The 21,922-nt window shown below is 36.4% G+C and overlaps 2 protein-coding genes across 2 annotated transcripts; both read left to right on the forward strand.

Annotated features, from left to right (window-relative positions):
• Positions 1–4,167: 4,167 nt before the first annotated feature.
• On the forward strand, positions 4,168–6,927 carry snrpf (small nuclear ribonucleoprotein polypeptide F). Its single transcript, XM_028570784.1, has 4 exons — positions 4,168–4,301; positions 5,284–5,409; positions 6,158–6,222; positions 6,624–6,927. Exons 1-4 carry the CDS (start codon positions 4,299–4,301, stop codon positions 6,688–6,690), a joined length of 261 nt encoding a protein of 86 aa, XP_028426585.1. The 5' UTR covers positions 4,168–4,298; the 3' UTR covers positions 6,691–6,927.
• Positions 6,928–8,657: 1,730 nt separating this feature from the next.
• Positions 8,658–15,018, forward strand: amdhd1 (amidohydrolase domain containing 1). Its single transcript, XM_028570962.1, has 9 exons — positions 8,658–9,068; positions 9,624–9,730; positions 9,851–9,915; positions 9,997–10,274; positions 11,546–11,771; positions 12,330–12,454; positions 13,033–13,126; positions 13,224–13,384; positions 14,748–15,018. Exons 1-9 carry the CDS (start codon positions 8,932–8,934, stop codon positions 14,851–14,853), a joined length of 1,299 nt encoding a protein of 432 aa, XP_028426763.1. The 5' UTR covers positions 8,658–8,931; the 3' UTR covers positions 14,854–15,018.
• The last annotated feature ends 6,904 nt before the right edge of the window (positions 15,019–21,922 follow it).

The raw sequence follows: 21,922 nt of genomic DNA on the forward strand, positions 1-21,922 counted from the left end.
TTACAAATAAAAGTCATGCATTCAGTGTTTCAAAAAGCAGTACAGAAGTAGGCCTATTAGCAAAAAATGTACTTAAATTATGTAAGAGGTAGGTTTAATGTTAAATTTGAACTGCTTTGGATACTTTTGATAGTTTTATCTGTAACAATGGATCATATTTTATAAACGGATCATATTTTATATGTAAAATCTTGATTTGAAAAAATAACTATAGCTCTTAAATAATTGAAGTGAAGTGAAAAGTACAACATTTACCTCTGAAATGTAGTAGATTAGAAGTATGAAGTAGCATACAATTTAAATATTCAAGTAAAGTTAAACTTGAGTAAACATTTAGCATCAAAATCTGCTTAAAGTACCAGAAACAGAAGTACTCTTTATGCAGAATGGCCCATTTTAGAATCATATATGTTAAACTACAATAACCATTAATGCATCAATGTACTTTAATGTTACAGCTGGTAAATGCAGCGTTACTTTTAATTACTTTGTATACTGCTGGGATACTTCATCTAAATTAAACATCATAATCTATTAGTATTTTGAACTAATTGAGTACTTACCTGCAGTTATATTCCACCACTAATATCTGGGACAAACCTGTCATGTAAAGTGATGGAAGAAGTATTCAGATTGTTCAAAACAATGCAAAAATCCACCAAAATAAAAGCTCTTCATTCTGAGTCTTACTTAAGTGAAAGTACAGAAGTATTGTCAGTAAAATGTTTCAAAGTAAAAGTCCTGGTTCTGCAGAAAAATGGCCCCTGTGAATTATTATATAGTACATTATTATTGTTGATGCATCAATGTGTAAGTATGTTAATGTTAAGGTAATTGCAACTACACACTTAAAACCGTGTGTGATTACAGTGTGATTAGTGAGTGACTATTATATTAATACCAGACGTCCATGTGTGGACACCTGTGTGGCCCCCTGTCCCCTGTACAGCCCACGTGGAGTCTGATGAAAAGCTGATGTGGGGCGTAAATGAGAGCTCATAGCCACATTTCTGACTAATTGGCTTTGGAAGGAGAGAGCGCACACACAAAACGATGCTGCTGATGCATTACAAATTACACCGATTGGTTGCTCCGCTGCAGCCTTTGTTGACAACATTGTTGGTGTCCATACAAAGCCAGTGAAATATGCAAGCCAAATAAATTGCAAGATTTTAAATTCCAGTTCTGCTTTCCACATGGCCGTCTACTCCCAACAATGGCTGCTTAATAGAAAGAAGAGAGGGGCAGGATAAAGGCGTTCAAATACATGTAACATGAAGCTTTAAATTGGATTATGGACGACTTGGATTATGGTTGGGCCTGCATGAACAATACGAGACAATACTGTGCAGGCTGCAGGGTGCCCCCCTGTGCTCAGTAGTGGTACAAAAAAATTCACGATGAAAAACTGTTTTTTTCGCTCCGGCCCATTTGGGTCAAGCTCGACTGAACACAGCATGGCTTTGGCTTCTCTGTCTGCTGTGTAATCGGACCATGACCTGCTTTCTGTGCTTCTGACCCGTGTCCAATAAGCAGCGAGCCAAATGAAACTATCTCACCTGTTCACTTTGTTCCGTCTGTCCCGGTTCAGTCATCAGTCCTACTCTTTGTGGAGAAAGAAAACTGGGATCTTCCTCAAAGATTTAAACTCCCTGTTTCCAGACGTTGTGCTAAGCTAAGCCATAGCACGAAGTGTACAGACTTTTATGGTACAGACATGAGTGTGGTATCTTCTCATCTAACTCTTGGCAAGAAGGTGAAGAAGCAAGGTCTTTAAGTTGTCCGTCAAACATTGGACTTTTGCACACAGCTGTGAGGTTTGTGAGTCCCATGCTTTACACTTCCTGCAGTTCATGCACTCCACGGGCCCATTCACTGTTAACTTTAGTCTCTCAGCTTTCCTCTGCAGACTTCAAAGGGCTGTTTGGCATCAGACTGGAATGATCCGACTGGCCTCTTCAACAAAGCTGCCTTCCTTCAAATGATGATACCGACAACTAAAAGGCTTTGTATCTCATTGTGGTCATTTTTTGTCTCTTTGTGGTCATATTTCACCTCTGTGTGCTTTTTGTGTCTCTTGGGCTTGGGCTGTCTTTTTTTTTATTTATTTTGCATCCTTTTGTGACCGCTTTGCATCTCATTGTGGACATTTTGTGTTTTTTTTGTGGACATTTCCTGTCTTATTGTGATCTCTTTTCATCTGTTTGAGGTAGTTTTGTGTCTCTTTGTGGATGCTTCTTTTTTTTGTCTCTGTGGCTGTTTTTACTCATTTTCCATCACTTTGTGGTCTTTTTTTTTTTTTTTTACATTTTTGGCCTTTATTTGACAGGACAGCTTAGACTTGAAAGGAGAGAGAGAGAGAGAGAGAGGGAGTGACAGGCAGCAAAGGGCCGCAGATTGTATTCAAACCCGCGGGCGCTGCGTCGAGGAGTAAACCTCTAAATATGGACACCTGCTCTACCAGGTGAGCTAACCAGGCGCCCACTTTGTGGTCATTTTTCATCTCACGTAGATTGTTTTGGGTCTCTGTTTAGTCGTTTTTTGTCTCTTTGTGGTCGTTTGCAACCCTTTGTGGATGCTTTTGTCTTTTTGTGTTCATCTTTTAATCTCTTTGAGGTTGTTTTGTGTTTCTTTGTGGACACTCTTTGTCTCTTTGTGGTCGTTTTGTGGCCAGTGTCACTTCTCTGGCCCTGCCCCTGCTCCTAACATACAACCATACACACATTGTTATCATGCCATAACTGACACGGTAACTGACGGACGGATTGGTTAATTACACAGGGGCCAACTCAAAAGGAGAGAAGAAAAGTAGGCTAAATGATGTAAGGACATGAGTATTTCAAACATGCAAAGAAAGCTCTAGTGCAATTTTAGAGGAATTTTTTGACAGAACCAAGCCCTTCACTGTAGGAAGTCAGATGTTGGTTTTATTTAATGTATCAGGTTTGAACTTGTTGGATGCTTTAGTAACAGTTGAATGCTTTATACACAGAAAAATGAGTGAAATCTTCAGACTGTTTGTGCCTGGAGAGAAATAGCTGCCCAAACAGAGAGCCAAGGTGACCTAGATATGACAGTCATTTCACTTTTTGCTCCTAAACAGGTCAGAGTTTTATAATTACTGACTAGTCCTTTGGCCAAGTTAATTTTGCAGTGAAATATTCTATAGAGCATGATGTTACAGTGTAACACATACAGTATTGTTCAACTCTGGGCAGATAGAGAGACTGACAGTGATGCTGGATATAGTTCAGAAGAAAAATATGACTTAATTTGCTTTGGACTCAACCTTACAGGTATCATATGACACATTTTAAAGAATGTCCGTTCAAGCATATTATTATGATGCAAGAGGGAATAACACACCTCATAAAGTAAGCCTAATATAAGGTCACTTTAAACTCACTTTAACTTGTTACGCCTATAAAATGATTATTCAAATATTAAATTAGTTATTTAACAGAAAATAAATTGTGAGGATTGGCTTTTTTATTTGATTGTAAACTGAATAGTTTTAGGTTTTAGAGCCAGAGACAAGAAGAAGGCTACAATTTATTTAAATATTTTACATTTACCACAGTTCATGATAAAAATATTGACTTAAAAATGAACAAAAACAATAAAACTTGTAGTTTTCCTATCATTCATTTACATTATGTCATGTTAGATGCAAAAAATAAATTATAATTTACCTCTTTAAACTTTTTCAATTGTTTAAATGTGAGTAGTTGGCAGAAGCAGCAGTTTTTAGGAAAAAAAACAAAAACATATGTCTGGTGTAAATGGTAACTCATCATCTAAATATGGCAAGGGGTCCTAGATGGTCACACAATCCAAAACGGTTGGGAACCATGACTTTATCTTTAACAATCATATACATTTTTATGTTCAATTTTAATCTGTAGAGTGACTATTAACAAGAGCTGTCAAGAAAAAAGACAAATATAGTGGAGTAGAAAGTAAAATATTTGCCTCTGAAATGTAGTGGAGTAGGAGTAAAGCAGGATATTTGAAATAATGCATTGTAAAAGTAACTCAAATTGTATTTAGTTACCTTTTCCTGAAGTATTAATATGCAAAACCCATCTTCTGGTAAAGGGGGACTGGAGCGGTATGTTGCAGTGTAAACCTCTCACCACCAGGTGGCAGTAGGGAAAAACATGAAGACCCCTCACAGGTCAAAGTATTGTACTTCCTGTTCGGCGGTAAAGCGTGTGCTGCTTTGCGAAGTACGAACGTTCTTGTGACGAAAACATACCGAATTTATTAATTCCCACACAGCGTTGAGTAGAACAGAAATGGTGAGTACATTGTACTAATGTTTACCATCAACTCATTAGATGTTCAGTGGGATTGTCTGCGCTATCACTGCTCAAAGAAAGTAGCCTATTTGCTAGTTAGCATTAGCTAATCTCGCTTCTCATTCATGATTTTGAAGTGAATGAATGAATCTCACCTTTACGCTCACAAGCAGCGTAAATTGTAGTATTTAGTTACTTAAATAGTACTACGGTTGATGTCTCCGTTTATTTGGCGGCGTAACTTAATTTACAAGTGAACGAAAGCCGCCTGTTTGAGTTTGGCCCATTTTTTGTGGAGAAAAAAGGCCCACCAAACTCCATTCTAAAATCTTCTAATTCAGCAAGCAGTACGTTTTATACATTGCAGAACCTGCTCAACCTAAACGCTAAATTTTCTCCCGTAAAGACATCGTTGTTTAGGTTTCCTGGCTGTACGCAGCCTCGTTGACTTAACGTTACTGTTGGCTGAAAACCGTATGAACAAAGAAGGGCAATAATGTGTGTTCTCGTGAAGCATTTCGGCTGGGGTTGGCTGCAATGTTGTACGATACAGGCTACACCAGCAGCAGCTTTTCATTTTGGCAGCAACACGTAAATATTGTCTTAGAATTGTTTTACCGTTTAACGTTATCTTGTTTACTGCCATACATTTAAACACATCCGCTTCAGAGTTATTTGAAATAAGGACTGAGTGCTCGTCCGAATTTATTAATTACATTAATCACATATCCGGGAAAGATCACTAGATTCATGTTTTCATTTGACATGCTGATATGCCAAGCCAAAATTATTTGGCAGATTTTTAAAACTAAATTCGGCATGAGCTGTCTATTTAGAGAATAACATTATTTGCGATAATACGTAATACCCAGGTTAATGTTGGCAATGCTGTCACAATATACATGTATAGTTATGTAATATAGCCAAAAGGTGGTATAGTAAACTGTGTATAATAACCTGCCTCACCTTTTTTTCTCCATAGAGTTTACCTTTGAACCCAAAGCCATTCTTGAACGGCCTGACGGGCAAGCCGGTGATGGTGAAACTGAAGTGGGGTATGGAGTACAAGGGCTACCTGGTGTCTGTGGATGGATACATGAATATGCAGGTGAGAACAGTTGATTGTATAGCATGTCTTGTTCCAGTACAAATGTTATTCATCAACACAGATATGTGCCATCCTTGCTTGCACAAAGAAAATTTTACTTAAGTACGTTGGGATGTTGCAGCATTGTTGATCCACTGGTAAATCAAACACAAAGGAGTTTGCTTTTTTGTAAATTTCACATTTAGATAAACATTTTACTTATTATTCCATCTTGACTTTTTCACACCTGCATATTTCCTCATGTAAAGCCGCAAGAGTCATATCACAAAGAAAATGTTGGATGAATTAAGCATTACTAGCTGCTTCGCTTCCATTTGTCCTTAATGTGATCAGCAACTAGTGAACATCATTTTCTTTAACAAGCAAATTATGATAAGATAGACTTTGTTAATCCCACACTGGGGAAATTCCTTTGCTTTCCTTTGACAAATGTGCTTTTGTACTTTTTGTACAAGTGCAGTTGTTGATTCTACAATCTCAGAAAGATATACTATCATATACTTTTTATGGGCTGTGAGAGTGCACCGTGCTTATTTTTTCTGACCTAACATACATTGCAGGGTTGCCAGCATCTCATGTTCTGCAGTATAACTTGTGCGGACAGTTTTTTCTCTTTGTGATTTATTGAGATTTTATTATACCAAGCTGTACCATTCAGATCAGCGAACATGATTCCTCCTTAACAGTGCAGATACACCCTTATGGGTGGCATCTTGACCTTTTTTATATTTACATGTTTTCCTGACAGCTGGCAAACACAGAAGAGTATGTGGATGGAGCATTGGCGGGTCATCTCGGTGAAGTGCTTGTCAGGTTTGTTGTCAACCTAAAAGATCTTTTCATCTTTATTCCATAACTAGTTCAGTAGAATCTTTGTTAGTTACTTAATTGTACATTTGCTGCTTTTCAACAAGGTAATTTAAAGTAAGATACTTGTGTTTTTTTAAGGAAAAATACAGCAGTACACTGAAATCTGGCTGCAAAAAAGCAGTTTATGGCCAAATGATACAGAGAAAGTTCTTTTTATGGCTCAATTGTTAAGATTCCTAACTACCTCAGCTAACTTGTGTTAATAATTAACGTGTCATTTTTCAAAGAAATCAGTGGTGGTAGCAAAAGGAGCACTACATGATTAATCTATTGTGTGTCTGTCTTTTCCCCTGCAGACAGTTATGACAGCACTGTGTGCTAACAGGTGTGTTTCATACCCACAGGTGCAATAATGTTTTGTACATCAGAGGTGTAGAAGAAGAGGAGGAAGACGGAGAAATGAGGGAGTGATGTTGGTGAAGAGGACTTGGCCCTGTTGTGTGATTGTACCTTGTAGTTGAGTTGATGTGTGTTTGTGTTTTCACCATGTGAAACAAATGAACGCCTGCGCTTTAGGTTTTTCTTTGAGTTTTTGAACAGTTTTGAAATTGATTTCTTTTTTTCTTTTTTTTACTGTATGTAAGGTCAATTTTATGTTGTGACTTTGTAATACAGACACAATAAATGATTATTGTACCCTTTCTTAAACCTGATTGTTGTGGTTTTTGCATGTGATAACCAATCTAGTCCATACACCCTCCCGCTGCCGTAACTGTTCATAACCATTGTTTCATATCAGGCGGCAACTGTTGTGTGCATTAAAAAAAAGTGTTATCAAATAATGTCTTTGGAAATAACCGCACATTAGATATGTAGCGTTTCCTCTAGGCACAAAGGAGGAGCTGCACTTAATTAAGAAGAGTGTGGTCTGTAAGCCTGTTAGAGGACTTTATAACACTTCCACTCCCCGCTAGTTGGTTCGGGATGACAATGTCACGCACCCTCCATGCATAGGAAGTAGGTCTGGACAATTAATCGAAAATGCATCAACATCGGAATTCTGAAGCTATTGACGTATTTTTCCCATGACGATAATTGAGTCCTGTTGATAGGCCTACTTTCTCCTTAAAAACATGCTACCGCGTGTGTAGTCACGTGACTTTGGGACCAGTCAGCCGCATGGAAAGCATAATGGAGGATAACTCAAACACAGAGTCAACTGAGCAACTTGTGCCCAAAGGAACCAGTGTCTGTCGTCTGGAAACATTTTGGCTTCAGAAAAGATAATTATAGAACAATGTGATTTAATTATTTATTTATTGTTACCAAGGTAAAATGTGCAATTAATCATGATTTAGATTTTTGGTAATATTGTGCAGTCCGGTCTAAATGTGTTTTGTGGATCTGGAAAAGGCTCATGACCGGGTCCCCCGGGAGATACTGTGGGAGTTGCTGCGGGAATATGGGGTGAGGGGGTCTCAGGGCCATCCAATCTCTGTATGACCAAAGCGAGAGCTGTGTCCGGGTTCTAGGCAGCAAGTCGGACTCGTTTCAGGTGAGGGTTTGCCTCCGCCAGGGCTGCGCTTTGTCACCAATCCTGTTTGTGATATTTATGGACAGGATATCGAGGCGTAGTCGGGGTTGCGGTTCGGTGGGCTGGGAATCTCATCGCTGCTCTTTGCAGATGATGTGGTCCTGATGGCATCATCGGCCTGCGACCTTCAGCACTCACTGGATCGGTTCGCAGCCGAGTGTGAAGCAGCTGGGATGAGGATCAGCATCTCTAAATCTGAGGCCATGGTTCTCAGCAGGAAACCGATGGAATGCCTTCTCCAGGTAGGGAATGAGTCCTTACCCCAAGTGAAGGAGTTCAAGTACCTTGGGGTTTTGTTTGCGAGTGAGGGGACAATGGAGCGGGAGATTGGTCAGAGAATCGGCGCAGCGGGTGCGGTATTACATTCAATCTATCGCACCGTTGTGACGAAAAGAGAGCTGAGCCACAAGGCAAAGCTCTCAATCTACCGGACAATTTTCGTTCCTACCCTCACCCATGGTCATGAAGGCTGGGTCATGACCGAAAGAACGAGATCCAGGGTACAAGCGGCCGAAATGGGTTTCCTCAGGAGGGTGGCTGGCGTCTCCCTTAGAGATAGGGTGAGAAGCTCAGTCATCCGTGAGGAGCTCGGAGTAGAGCCGCTGCTCCTTTGCATCGAAAGGAGCCAGTTGAGGTGGTTCGGGCATCTGGTAAGGATGCCCCCTGGGCGCCTCCCTAGGGAGGTGTTCCAGTCACGTCCAGCTGGGAGGAGGCCTCGGGGAAGACCCAGGACTAGGTGGAGGGATTATATCTCAACCCTGGCCTAGGAACGCCTCGGGATCCCCCAGTCAGAGCTGCTTAATGTGGCTCAGGAAAGGGAAGTTTGGGGTCCCATGCTGGATCTGTTCCCCCCGCGACCCGACCCAGGATAAGTGGGCGAAGATGGAAGATCGTGCAGCCATAGTAGGAAGGGTGTAGAGGCCACATTGGAATTGGCAATATGTATCTAACAGAATATGTAAATTCCTCTTCAATGAATACTGGTTGTCTGTGGCAGAAGCACCACCCCTTACTGTGCACTTTAAACTCTAGTCTCTTGAACAAATATTTGCCTGTTCCCAAACTAGTTGAAAGCCAGTCACTCTGAAAAGAAGTGTTTCTGCTTTGGATGAATCAAAATGTCGAAAAATTATAAACTCCTCGTGAAGAATGCCAAACAGGTGGTCCTGATCTGCAACAACGGAGAGAAGTTCATGACTAAACATGGGATGCAAAATCTTTCTGTGATTGAAAACGGGAGCCTAGTGATAGGGAGGTAAGCATCTGAGATCACGTCATACCATGTTATAAGCATGTGCGAGCACCTGTTGTTAAATATTGTATGAGTTAGTGAAGAAATGTTACACAAATAGCATTAGTTATTAACTGTGTAGCTGCTCTTCGTACCTGCATACTAATGTCAGCACAGCTCTAGTTGATCAGCAGGTTTTACATGTAAAAGCCAAAGGGAATGGGAAATATATGCATACTGGTGCCCCCTACATGCTGTAATGGCTCATGACACCAAGAAAACACTGGACGGCTGAAAACTTTGGAAACTTTTCTATTAATAATATCACTTTTATAATGTATTCATTAATAACCACTAGCTATTTTAAGTTTGGTTTCTGGACATTTAATCTAATTCTATTCTATGTCGTGCTATTAAGCTACCTCTACTTGGGCAAAAATTTATAGTTTGGACTGAGGGTATTTACAGAAAGGTTTTTCCTCTGTAGGGTGGCCATTAGTTTAAGCTGTACATTGTCAACGATATAGTTGTATGTTCAGATCCAAGATGGGCTTTAAAGTGACCGATTTCTTCATCCAGTGATGGGCTCATTAAAGCCGTGGGGCCTGCAGAAATCATCGGAGCCCAGTATCCAGAAGCGTCCTTTGATAACGTGATTGATGCTTCAGGAATGTGTGTCCTGCCTGGTGAGTCTCAGTTCAGCAGAAGCTTACATGCAAGTTATGTTTTTTGGCACTGGATTTTTAGACTGGTTATACAATTACATGAACTCAGATTTTAGTATTTTAAAAAGCTTATTGTTTCAGGGTTGGTTGACGCCCACACCCATCCAGTCTGGGCTGGTGACAGGGTGCATGAATTTGCAATGAAGGTAAATTGCATTTTGATAGTTTGCTGCTTACTTCTATAAATGGAGCTACATTGTTTTATAAAATGCACGGTACTCTTGCAGCTGGCAGGTGCCACCTACATGGACGTGCACCGGGCCGGTGGAGGGATCCACTTCACGGTGGAGCACACCCGAGCTGCCAGGTCCTCGGAGCTGCTGGCCTCCTTCAGCAGCAGGCTGGTCCGTATGCAGCGAGCAGGTACAACCCTGGTGGAGTGTAAGAGCGGGTACGGACTGGATCTGCAGACTGAGCTTAAGATGCTGGAGGTGATCGAGGAGGCCAGGCGCACCCTGCCCATCAACATCTCCTCAACCTACTGTGGAGCCCACGCAGTGCCCAAGTATGGACCTTCCTCAACATTTTCTTATTTCCAGTGTTGTAATGGTACTTTACTTTTAAAATTTCTTGAATTTTTCCTAAATAAAATGTATACTTTTACCATATTGGGATCGACCAATATGGATTTTTTTAGTGCCGATACTGATTTGATTTTTTTTTTTTTTCTCATCAGCCTTAGCCAATGACTGATACGGGCTGTCGATTTTCTTGAGCCGATACTGCTTTTTCTCCCTCAATTTACATCATAAAAATGTAAACCCTGCCACACTGGATTTGTTTTCGGAATCTGCTCTGCCATTTCTTTAAAAATAATAAACAAAAACACATCAGTGTCACTTCTGCAATCATCTTACATTCATATCACCCAAATGATGTGTGCAATGTGCATCATATGGATGGGTGCGCTGCATATGGTTAACTGTGCAAGGGTAAAAGGCTTTCATCAACATCTACAACACAGCTTTGATGATGCATTGCTTGCTGACATATAAGACAGATATAATCAGGTCGTCACAAAATGTCCTTTGTCAGCACATTTAAATAAGGTGAGAAAACATTAAACCTGAAAAGTAGCCATTGAAATAAAGTGCTTGATTTGTAATTTAAGACTGCCATGGTCCAGCACTCTGCTAGTGGGGGAGGGGCAGTGCATGGTCTGCACGTGAACTGCAGCGTCTCCAGCAACACAGAGCTGCCTGTGGACGCATGTCTGTAAATAATGCCGGGAAAAAACTATTACTACTACCGATGCTGATATACGTAAAAACGCAAATATCGGCCCGATCTATCACTAATACATTTCCCCCCTAAGCATCTTCGTTACTCCTTACTTGCAATACGTGTTTTTGTACGTTGGAGTGAAAGATTCTTCCTCACAAAAAATGTAATTTGTGTTTACGTTTTTCTCTTTGTTAATGTCACACTTTGAATTTGATGTAAAGAAAGTGTGAAACCCCGAATGTTATGCTTTTCTGTAAATAAGCAACAAAGTTCATAATCAAAGTTTTTTTTACTTTAATTTCTAACAGTTAAGTACATTTAATATCAGAATATTACTTTTGATACTTAAGTACTGTAAATATCAGATACTTTAAGACTGTTACTCAAGTGATATTCTAAAAGGTAACTTTAACTTCTACCAAAGTCATTTTCTGGTAAGATACTTGTACTTTTACTCAAGTATTGCTTTTAAGTACTTTATACAAGAGTGCTTATTTCACATCACATTCTAAAAGGGAAAATCTAACCAATCTTCTCTGTTCTTTCATTTAGAGGGAAGACAGTTGCAGAAACAACAAAGGACATCCTGCAGGTTCAGCTGCCACGACTGAAGGAACAGATGTCTGCTGGGACTCTGAGAGTCGACAACATCGACGTGTTCTGTGAGCAGGGAGTGTTTGACCTCAGCTCTACTCGTTCCATCCTGCAGGCCGGCAAAGACATGGGCCTCAACATCAACTTCCACGGAGATGAGCTTCACCCCATGAACTCTGCTCAGGTATCACTTATTCCTAAAGTTGCAGGGTTTTTTAGAGAGCAGAAGAACTCCCAAATGGGCCTTTGACACATTGTGTTTCTCATATGTTATGCACTCCATTTATATCACTAAGGGTAGACTACATTCTAAAATCACCTGTCAGTGTAATGCAATACAGTTCAACTGCACCGCATGTTACAACCTCAAAATGGCCTAAAAGTTGGATTAACACTTCACTTGAAGGTACCTACATAAGAATGACATGACACAGTTGTGAACACATGACACTGTCATAACACATGAACTCTAACTGTTAGCATAACTTGTCATGACAAAAACCGAATGACACTTACTAAAAGAAGTGTTATGTCATAAACGTTTATGACTTGTTCATGTTTATGACACGTTCATGAGTGTCATGTGTTCATGACTGTCATGTTACTCTTATGTAGATACCTTCAAGTAAAGTGTTACCGAATTGCTGATTAATATTTTGTTTATAAACTGATCAATTAATCGACCGTTAATCAATTTATCGAATAATAATCGTGTTAACCTGAGTGTGTAGTTGTGTGTCAGTTGGGTGCAGAGCTCGGAGCCTTGGCCATCAGTCACCTGGAAGAGGTCACAGACGAGGGGATTGCTGCCATGGCAACAGCAAGAACCGCTGCCGTCCTTTTACCAACTACAGCTTACATCCTACGGTACTGTAACACCAGTGGTGGAATGTAACTAAGTACATTTACTGAAGTACTGTACTTAGGTACTTGTACTTTATTTGAGTATTTTGTTTTCATGCCACTTTCAACTTTGACTCCATTACAGAGAGAAATATTTTTTTTACTCCACCACATTTATTTAAGAACTTTAGTTATTTTCCAAAATGTTACACAACATACAGAGAGCTTATTAAATATGATGCAGTGTTTCCTCTCTGTTGATTTGACCGTGGCGGCTCCCCACGGCAACATTTCTGCCCCCCACGGTATCAGAAATAGGGCCGCATAGTTAGAGTTCATGTTGGAGAACGTTTGTATTTTGGACCTGCCCCCACTGCTAACAAAAATCCTAAAGGAAACACTGATGATGCTTTGTTTAATTTAACTACCAAACAGTAGTTTATACAGGAAGAGCTGAAACGATTAGTAGATTAATCGATTAGAACAATAATTGGCAACTATTTTTGATAGATCTGAATACTTCCTCCACCACTTTGTAACACACAGAAATACTCACACACCCCTCATAGCTGTGAGTTGTCTAATAATTTGCGTGTGTTCAGGCTGCCTCAGCCTCGGGCCAGAGATATGTTGGAAGCTGGAGTTGTTGTCGCCCTCGGCAGCGACTTTAACCCCAACGCCTACTGCTGCTCCATGGTGAGAACAACACAAGTGCTGTATGATAGTTGCAACTGATCATTTGTCTCTGTCCTGTTTATTGGCGTTTTCCTCTCTGTCTTGTCTCCGTCCTCAGCCAATAGTCATGCACCTGGCCTGTGTCAACATGAGGATGTCCATGCCTGAGGCTTTGGCTGCGGCCACCATCAACGCAGCCTACGCCCTGGGGTGCTCCCACACACATGGCTCCCTGGAGGTCAACAAACACGGAGACCTGCTGGTCCTCAACACCACACGGTAAATCACACGTCAAGATTAACACACACGGAAATGTTTCGGAGTGTCTAGCATCATATATTTATTATGAGACGATCATAGATACAGTTTGTGTATAAATCAGCGACGATGATCAAAACAAAGGTATGGATAGTAATGATGACCAGCAAGGTTCCAGTGGTAAAAATAACAATTACTCAAGTACTGTACTTGAGCAAGGTAATTTTTTAGTATTCCCATTTTATGTTACTTCACACTTTTCCACCGCTACATTTCAGAGGGAAATATTGTACTTTATAATAGTTATTATATATCAGATTGAACATTTAACATACAGAACATGATTATCTTTTTAAAGTATTTGTTATAAAACAGTTAAAATTAGCACCACCTCAACCAGTGTTGAGTAATAATAATTATACAATAATATAACGTATAATTAACACTCAACAAGGCTATTTTTCTGCATAACAAATACTTTTCATTTTGAATCGACTTGTGTGGACTTCACCGGAACTAAACAGTACGTGCACTGGCTGAATTAGCACAACTTTTATGCATTTCTTTCACATCTACTGCAGTCAATTTCACTGTGTTCACTCAGAAGGAATAAGTTCACATGGGTAAGCACTTGTAATGACATCTCGGACATGTTAAGAGGCTAAAAGCACGTTTAAAACCTGCCCTGTTTCAGCCGCCTGGGTGCAAAACTGTAGCAGGAGGATAACACGGTGTAGGAAACACCGATTATTTTCGTTTTTCTCGCTACTCACAGCACTCTGACCACAAACAGAGCTACGTGTTGAAAATCGGCCGGAATTCTTCTTTAATCATTTTGACATACTATGACTTTTTAAAATGCATTGCTGTCATATGTACATTATTTACTTTTGCATAAATCTGCAACAGCTCTGACTCCTTTGTGGGAAATATTTGTTGAACAGCTGTTGCTTATATGAGAATCCAGGCTTGAATGAGACGCAGTTCACAAAATGTCCAATAGAGGGCTTTAAGTACTTCAAACTACTGTACATTGAACACCTCATAAGAACTATGCCATTCAGGGTGAACACTTTCTTAGTAAAAGCAGAAACAGTGAATGGTGAATTAATAGGAAGTTCTGTTGACAGTTTTCCAAGTCGTTCCTCCCAAAATGCTATATGTATATACAACCTAAATATACCATGCTAAAGGACCAGGTCTAACTAAAATAAAGATTTAACTGTAAGTAGTGGTACTGTTGTGTAATAATGTCTTTTAGACTTAATCAGCTTGCATAGATGTTTTATTCTGACAAATGAGTACCACACCTTAAGTATTTATTGCTGATAACTGCCTGTCTTGTGTGTTTGTATGTAAAACAGAACCTCTCCTTTTATTGCAGATGGGAACATCTTATCTACCAGCTGGGAGGACATCAGGAGTTGATCCGTTACGTCGTCATTAAAGGAAACGTCATCGTTGATAATGGCAAAACTATGGACTTATAATCAGAAAGAAATGGTGAAGGTGCTATCAATAATTGTGATAGACAGCTATAATATATTAAGGTAATACTTTCACATTTTTTTTAAATATGTGTGTTTCTGGAAACGGGGAGACCAGTAGCCTAGCTCTGACCACTGTTTTTAGATAAACGTCATGTTAACTGTTGATTAAAATATGCCTCTCTACTCATCTATCTCTGTTTCTGTAAAGCAGTTATTGAAGGACTACAGCAGCAGGAGAATTTAATTATCACCTCAGAAAATCGGTAACATATTTCACACCTCAAGTGATCAATCAGGTTATTGATTGACATGATGTGACCTTTGTAAACATGGGAAATGACCTGGTGCTCACCCTACTTTGATCTGTATAACCAAAGAGCTGCTGTCTGACTGTCAGGTGAAAGCAGATATCAAAACTACAGAGTAAAGATAGCAGAAGAAAAGAAAAGTATTGAGGTCAATGAGTCAGTAATTATCAGTACACTGAAACTAAATTTCACATTTGTGAAGAGTGCTTTTATTGAACAGTTAGTACACAATTCTCGTTTCATTCATTTTATGACATTTTTACATAACGTTTTGGCATTTTTTTACTTCACATTATACTTGGACTTTTTGACGACATACTATGACTTTTTATGACATTTTTATGACTTTGACGACATACTATACACTGTCTTTTTTGATATTTTCCTGTCACGCTATGACTTTGACGACATTGTGATGATTAGGGATGTGTTCCATTGAAGTAATTCTTAGTCGACTAACACTCATTCAATTGTATCAACTAATCGATTAGTTGATTTAATAAACAGATCTGTAAATCTGAGTTTCTCCGCAAAAGGATGCATATTTTGAATAAGATAATGCCTCCTTTGCATATTTAAACATTTCAGAAAACATGTAATACAACAAATAATTGCCTTAATGAAAGTAATTAAAGTAGGTTTCACGGTGATATCTATTAGGTAAAATGTCAACCTTTTAATTCTTGTGTTTACCAGAGACGTGCTCGTTCGTTTCTTGGAAATAAGTCATTCAGCATGAAAAAAGCATAAAACATGACTAATCGACTAAAGAAATCTAAGTTGACTAAGACCAATTAGTCGACTAATCGACTAAGAGGGAGCAGCCCTAGTGATGATATACTATAACTTTTTTATAAATGTTTCCGATAGACTATACTATGACTTTTTGATACTTTTGACGACATACTATGACTTTTTACATAAATCTTTTTGACATACTATACTACTGCTTTTTTTATGACATTTTGACGACATACTATACCATGACTTTTTTTCATACATTTTAACAATACTAGTGCAGTGCCCGTTGAAAATTTGCCTGTTTGGAACGGGCTGATTACTTATCACTGTTTTCGACATATTATACTATGGCTTCATTTGACATACTATACTATGGCTTTTTTAATCACTTTTTTCAACATACTATTCTATGGCTTTTTTATCACTTTTTTCGACATACTATACTATGGCTTTTTTATCACTTTATTCGACATACTATACTATGGCTTTTTTATCACTTTTTTTGACATACTATACTATGGCTTTTTTATCACTTTTTTTGACATACTATACTATGGCTTTTTATCACTTTTTTTGACATACTATACTATGGCTTTTTTATCACTTTTCTCGACATACTATATTATGTCTTTTTTCGACATACTATACTATGGCTTTTTTATCAATTTATTCAACATACTATACTATGGCTTTTTATCACTTTTTTCGACATACTATACTATGGCTTTTTTCGACATACTATATACTATGGCTTTTTTATCACTTTTTTTGACATACTATACTATGGCTTTTTTATCACTTTTCTCGACATACTATATTATGTCTTTTTTCGACATACTATACTATGGCTTTTTTATCACTTTTTTCAACATACTATTCTATGGCTTTTTTATCACTTTTCTCGACATACTATATTATGTCTTTTTTCGACATACTATACTATGGCTTTTTTATCAATTTATTCAACATACTATACTATGGCTTTTTATCACTTTTTTCGACATACTATACTATGGCTTTTTTCGACATACTATATACTATGGCTTTTTTATCACTTTATCCAACATACTATACTATGGCTTTTATATCAATTTATTTGACATACTATACTATGGCTTTTTTTGACATACAATACTATGGCTTTTTTATCACTTTTTTTCGACATACTATACTATGGCTTTTTTATCACTGTTTTCGACTTACTATACTATGGCTTTTTTATCTCTTTTTTCGACTTAGTATACTAGGGCTTTTTTATCTCTTTTTTCGACATACTATTCTATGGCTTTTTATCTCTTTTTTCGACATACTATACTATGGCTTTTTTAGACTTACTATACTAGGGCTTTTTTATCTCTTTTTTCGACATACTATTCTATGGCTTTTTGTCTCTTTTTTCGACATACTATACTATGGCTTTTTTATCACTGTTTTCGACTTACTATACTATGGCTTTTTTATCTCTTTTTTTCGACTTAGTATACTAGGGCTTTTTTATCTCTTTTTTCGACTTAGTATACTAGGGCTTTTTTTATGTCTTTTTTCGACATACTATTCTATGGCTTTTTATCTCTTTTTTCGACATACTATACTATGACTTTTTTAGACTTACTATACTAGGGCTTTTTTATCTCTTTTTTCGACATACTATTCTATAGCTTTTTGTCTCTTTTTTCGACATACTATACTATGGCTTTTTTATCACTTTATTAGACATACTATACTATGGCTTTTTTAATCACTTTTTTCGACATACTATACTATGGCTTTTTTATCACGTTTTTCGACATACTATGGCTTTTTTCGACATACTATACTATGGCTTTTTCATCACTTTATTCGACATACTATACTATGGCTTTTTCATCACATTTCTCGACATACTATAATATGGCTTTATGTGACATACTATGGCTTTTTTATCAATTTATTTGACATACTATACTATGGCTTTTTATCACTTTTTTCGACATACTATACTATGGCTTTTTTCGACATACTATACTATGGCTTTTTTATCACTTTATTTGACATACTATACTATGGCTTTTTTATAAAAAATTTTGACTTACTATACTATGGCTTTTTTTGACATACTATACTATGGCTTTTTTATCATTTTATCCAACATACTATACTATGGCTTTTATATCAATTTATTTGACATACTATACTACGGCTTTTTTATCACTTTTATTTGACATACTATACTATGGCTTTTTTATCACTTTATTCAACATACTATACTATGGCTTTTTTATCACTTTTTTTGACATACTATACTATGGCTTTTTTATCAATTTATTCGACATACTATACTATGGCTTTTTTATAAAAAATTTTGACTTACTATACTATGGCTTTTTTTGACATACTATACTATGGCTTTTTTATCATTTTATCCAACATACTATACTATGGCTTTTATATCAATTTATTTGACATACTATACTACGGCTTTTTTATCACTTTTATTTGACATACTATACTATGGCTTTTTTATCACTTTATTCAACATACTATACTATGGCTTTTTTATCACTTTTATTTGACATACTATACTACGGCTTTTTTATCACTTCATTCAACATACTATGCTATGGCTTTTTATCACTTTATTCAATATTCTATACTATGGCTTTTTCATCACTTTATTCGACATACTATACTATGGCTTTTTTATAAAAATTTTCGACTTACTATACTATGGCTTTTTTTGACATACTATACTATGGCTTTTTTATCACTTTATCCAACATACTATACTATGGCTTTTTTATAACTTTATCCAACATACTATGGCTATTATATCAATTTATTTGACATACTATACTACGGCTTTTTTATCACTTTTTTTCGACATACTATACTATGGCTTTTTTATCACTGTTTTCGACTTACTATACTATGGCTTTTTTATCTCTTTTCGACTTAGTATACTAGGGCTTTTTTATCTCTTTTTTTGACATACTATTCTATGGCTTTTTATCTCTTTTTTTCGACATACTATACTATGGCTTTTTTATGGCTTTTTTTCTCTTTAGTATACTAGGGCTTTTTTTTTATCTCTTTTACTAACATACTATACTATGGCTTTTTTATCTTTTTTTTGACTATATCTATGGCTTTTTATCTCTTTTTTCGACATACTATGGCTTTTTATCCTTTTTCACATACTATATGGCTTTTTATCTCTTTTCGACATACTATTCTATGGGTTTTTGTCTCTTTTTTCGACATACTATACTATGGCTTTTTTATCACTTTGTTAGACATACTATACTATGGCTTTTTTATCACTTTGTTAGACATACTATACTATATACTATACTATGGCTTTTTCATCACTTTATTCGACATACTATACTATGGCTTTTTCATCACATTTCTCGACATACTATACTATGGCTTTATTTGACATACTATACTATGCCTTTTTTATCAATTTATTCAACATGCTATACTATGGCTTTTTATCACTTTTTTCGACATACTATACTATGGCTTATTTCGACATACTATACTATGGCTTTTTTATCTCTTTTCGACTTAGTATACTAGGGCTTTTTTATCTCTTTTTTTGACATACTATTCTATGGCTTTTTATCTCTTTTTTCGACATACTATACTATGGCTTTTTTAGACTTAGTATACTAGGGCTTTTTTATCTCTTTTCGACATACTATTCTATGGCTTTTTGTCTCTTTTTTCGACATACTATACTATGGCTTTTTTATCACTTTGTTAGACATACTATACTATGGCTTTTTTCGACATACTATACTATGGCTTTTTCATCACTTTATTCGACATACTATACTATGGCTTTTTCATCACATTTCTCGACATACTATACTATGGCTTTATTTGACATACTATACTATGGCTTTTTTATCAATTTATTCAACATGCTATACTATGGCTTTTTATCACTTTTTTCGACATACTATACTATGGCTTATTTCGACATACTATACTATGGCTTTTTTATCACTTCATTCGACATACTATACTATGGCTTTTTTATAAAAAATTTCGACTTACTATACTATGGCTTTTTTTGACATACTATGGCTTTTTTATCACTTTATCCAACATACTATACTATGGCTTTTTTATCACTTTATCCAACATACTATACTATGGCTTTTATATCAATTTATTTGACATACTATACTACGGCTTTTTTATCACTTTTTTTGACATACTATACTATGGCTTTTTTTATCACTTTTTTTCGACTTACTATACTATGGCTTTTTTATCTCTTTTTTCGACATACTATTCTATGGCTTTTTATCTCTTTTTTTCGACATACTATACTATGGCTTTATTTGACATACTATACTATGGCTTTTTTATCAATTTATTCGACATACTATACTATGGCTTTTTTCGACAAACTATACTATGGCTTTTTTATCACTTTATTCGACACACTATACTATGGCTTTTTTATAAAACATTTTGACTTACTATACTATGGCTTTTTTTGACATACTATACTATGGCTCTTTTATAAAAAATTTTGACTTACTATACCATGGCTTTTTTTGACATACTATACTATGGCTATTTTATAACTTTATTCGACATACTATACTATGGCTTTTTTATCACTTTATCCAACATACTATACTATGGCTTTTATATCAATTTATTTGACATACTATACAACGACTGTTTTATCACTTTTTTTGACATACTATACTATGGCTTTTTTATCACTTTTTTTCGACATACTATACTATGGCTTTTTTATCACTGTTTTCGACTTACTATACTATGGCTTTTTTATCTCTTTTTTCGACTTAGTATACTAGGGCTTTTTTATCTCTTTTCGACTTAGTATACTAGGGCTTTTTTATCTCTTTTTTCAACATACTATTCTATGGCTTTTTATCTCTTTTTTCGACATACTATTCTATGGCTTTTTGTCTCTTTTTTCGACATACTATACTATGGCTTTTTTATCACTTTTTAATAGACATACTATACTATGGCTTTTTTATCACTTTTTTTGACATACTATACTATGGCTTTTTTCGACATACTATACTATGGCTTTTTCATCACTTTATTCGACATACTATACTATGGCTTTTTCATCACATTTCTCGACATACTATACTATGGCTTTATTTGATATACTATACTATGGCTTTTTTATCAATTTATTCGACATACTATACTATGGCTTTTTTATCACGTTTTTCGACATACTATGGCTTTTTTCGACATACTATACTATGGCTTTTTCATCACTTTATTCGACATACTATACTATGGCTTTTTCATCACATTTCTCGACATACTATACTATGGCTTATTTCGACATACTATACTATGGCTTTTTTATCACTTTTTTTGACATACTATACTATGGCTTTTTTCGACACACTATACTATGGCTTTTTCATCACTTTATTCGACATACTATACTATGGCTTTTTCATCACATTTCTCGACATACTATACTATGGCTTTATTTGATATACTATACTATGGCTTTTTCATCACTTTATTCGACATACTATACTATGGCTTTTTTATCACGTTTTTCGACATACTATGGCTTTTTTCGACATACTATACTATGGCTTTTTCATCACTTTATTCGACATACTATACTATGGCTTTTTCATTACATTTCTCGACATACTATACTATGGCTTATTTCGACATACTATACTATGGCTTTTTTATCACTTCATTCGACATACTATACTATGGCTTTTTTATAAAAATTTTCGACTTACTATACTATGGCTTTTTTTGACATACTATGGCTTTTTTATCACTTTATCCAACATACTATACTATGGCTTTTTTATCACTTTATCCAACATACTATACTATGGCTTTTATATCACTTTTTTTGACATACTATACTATGGCTTTTTTATCACTTTTTTTCGACTTACTATACTATGGCTTTTTTATCTCTTTTCGACTTAGTATACTAGGGCTTTTTTATCTCTTTTTTCGACATACTATTCTATGGCTTTTTATCTCTTTTT

This window comes from Perca flavescens, chromosome 23 (genome assembly GCF_004354835.1).
Source record: "Perca flavescens isolate YP-PL-M2 chromosome 23, PFLA_1.0, whole genome shotgun sequence".
NCBI lineage: Eukaryota > Metazoa > Chordata > Actinopteri > Perciformes > Percidae > Perca > Perca flavescens.

Bases quoted from the DNA above. Each gene is read 5' to 3' on its own strand.
- snrpf (XM_028570784.1), top strand. The intron at 5,410-6,157 runs GTGAGAACAGTT...TTTTCCTGACAG, and splicing joins ATGGATACATGAATATGCAG to CTGGCAAACACAGAAGAGTA. The intron at 6,223-6,623 runs GTTTGTTGTCAA...TCATACCCACAG, and splicing joins CTCGGTGAAGTGCTTGTCAG to GTGCAATAATGTTTTGTACA.
- amdhd1 (XM_028570962.1), top strand. From the start codon at position 8,932: ATGTCGAAAAATTATAAACTCCTCGTGAAGAATGCCAAACAGGTGGTC. The intron at 10,275-11,545 runs GTATGGACCTTC...TCTTTCATTTAG, and splicing joins GGAGCCCACGCAGTGCCCAA to AGGGAAGACAGTTGCAGAAA. The intron at 13,127-13,223 runs GTGAGAACAACA...CTCCGTCCTCAG, and splicing joins ACGCCTACTGCTGCTCCATG to CCAATAGTCATGCACCTGGC.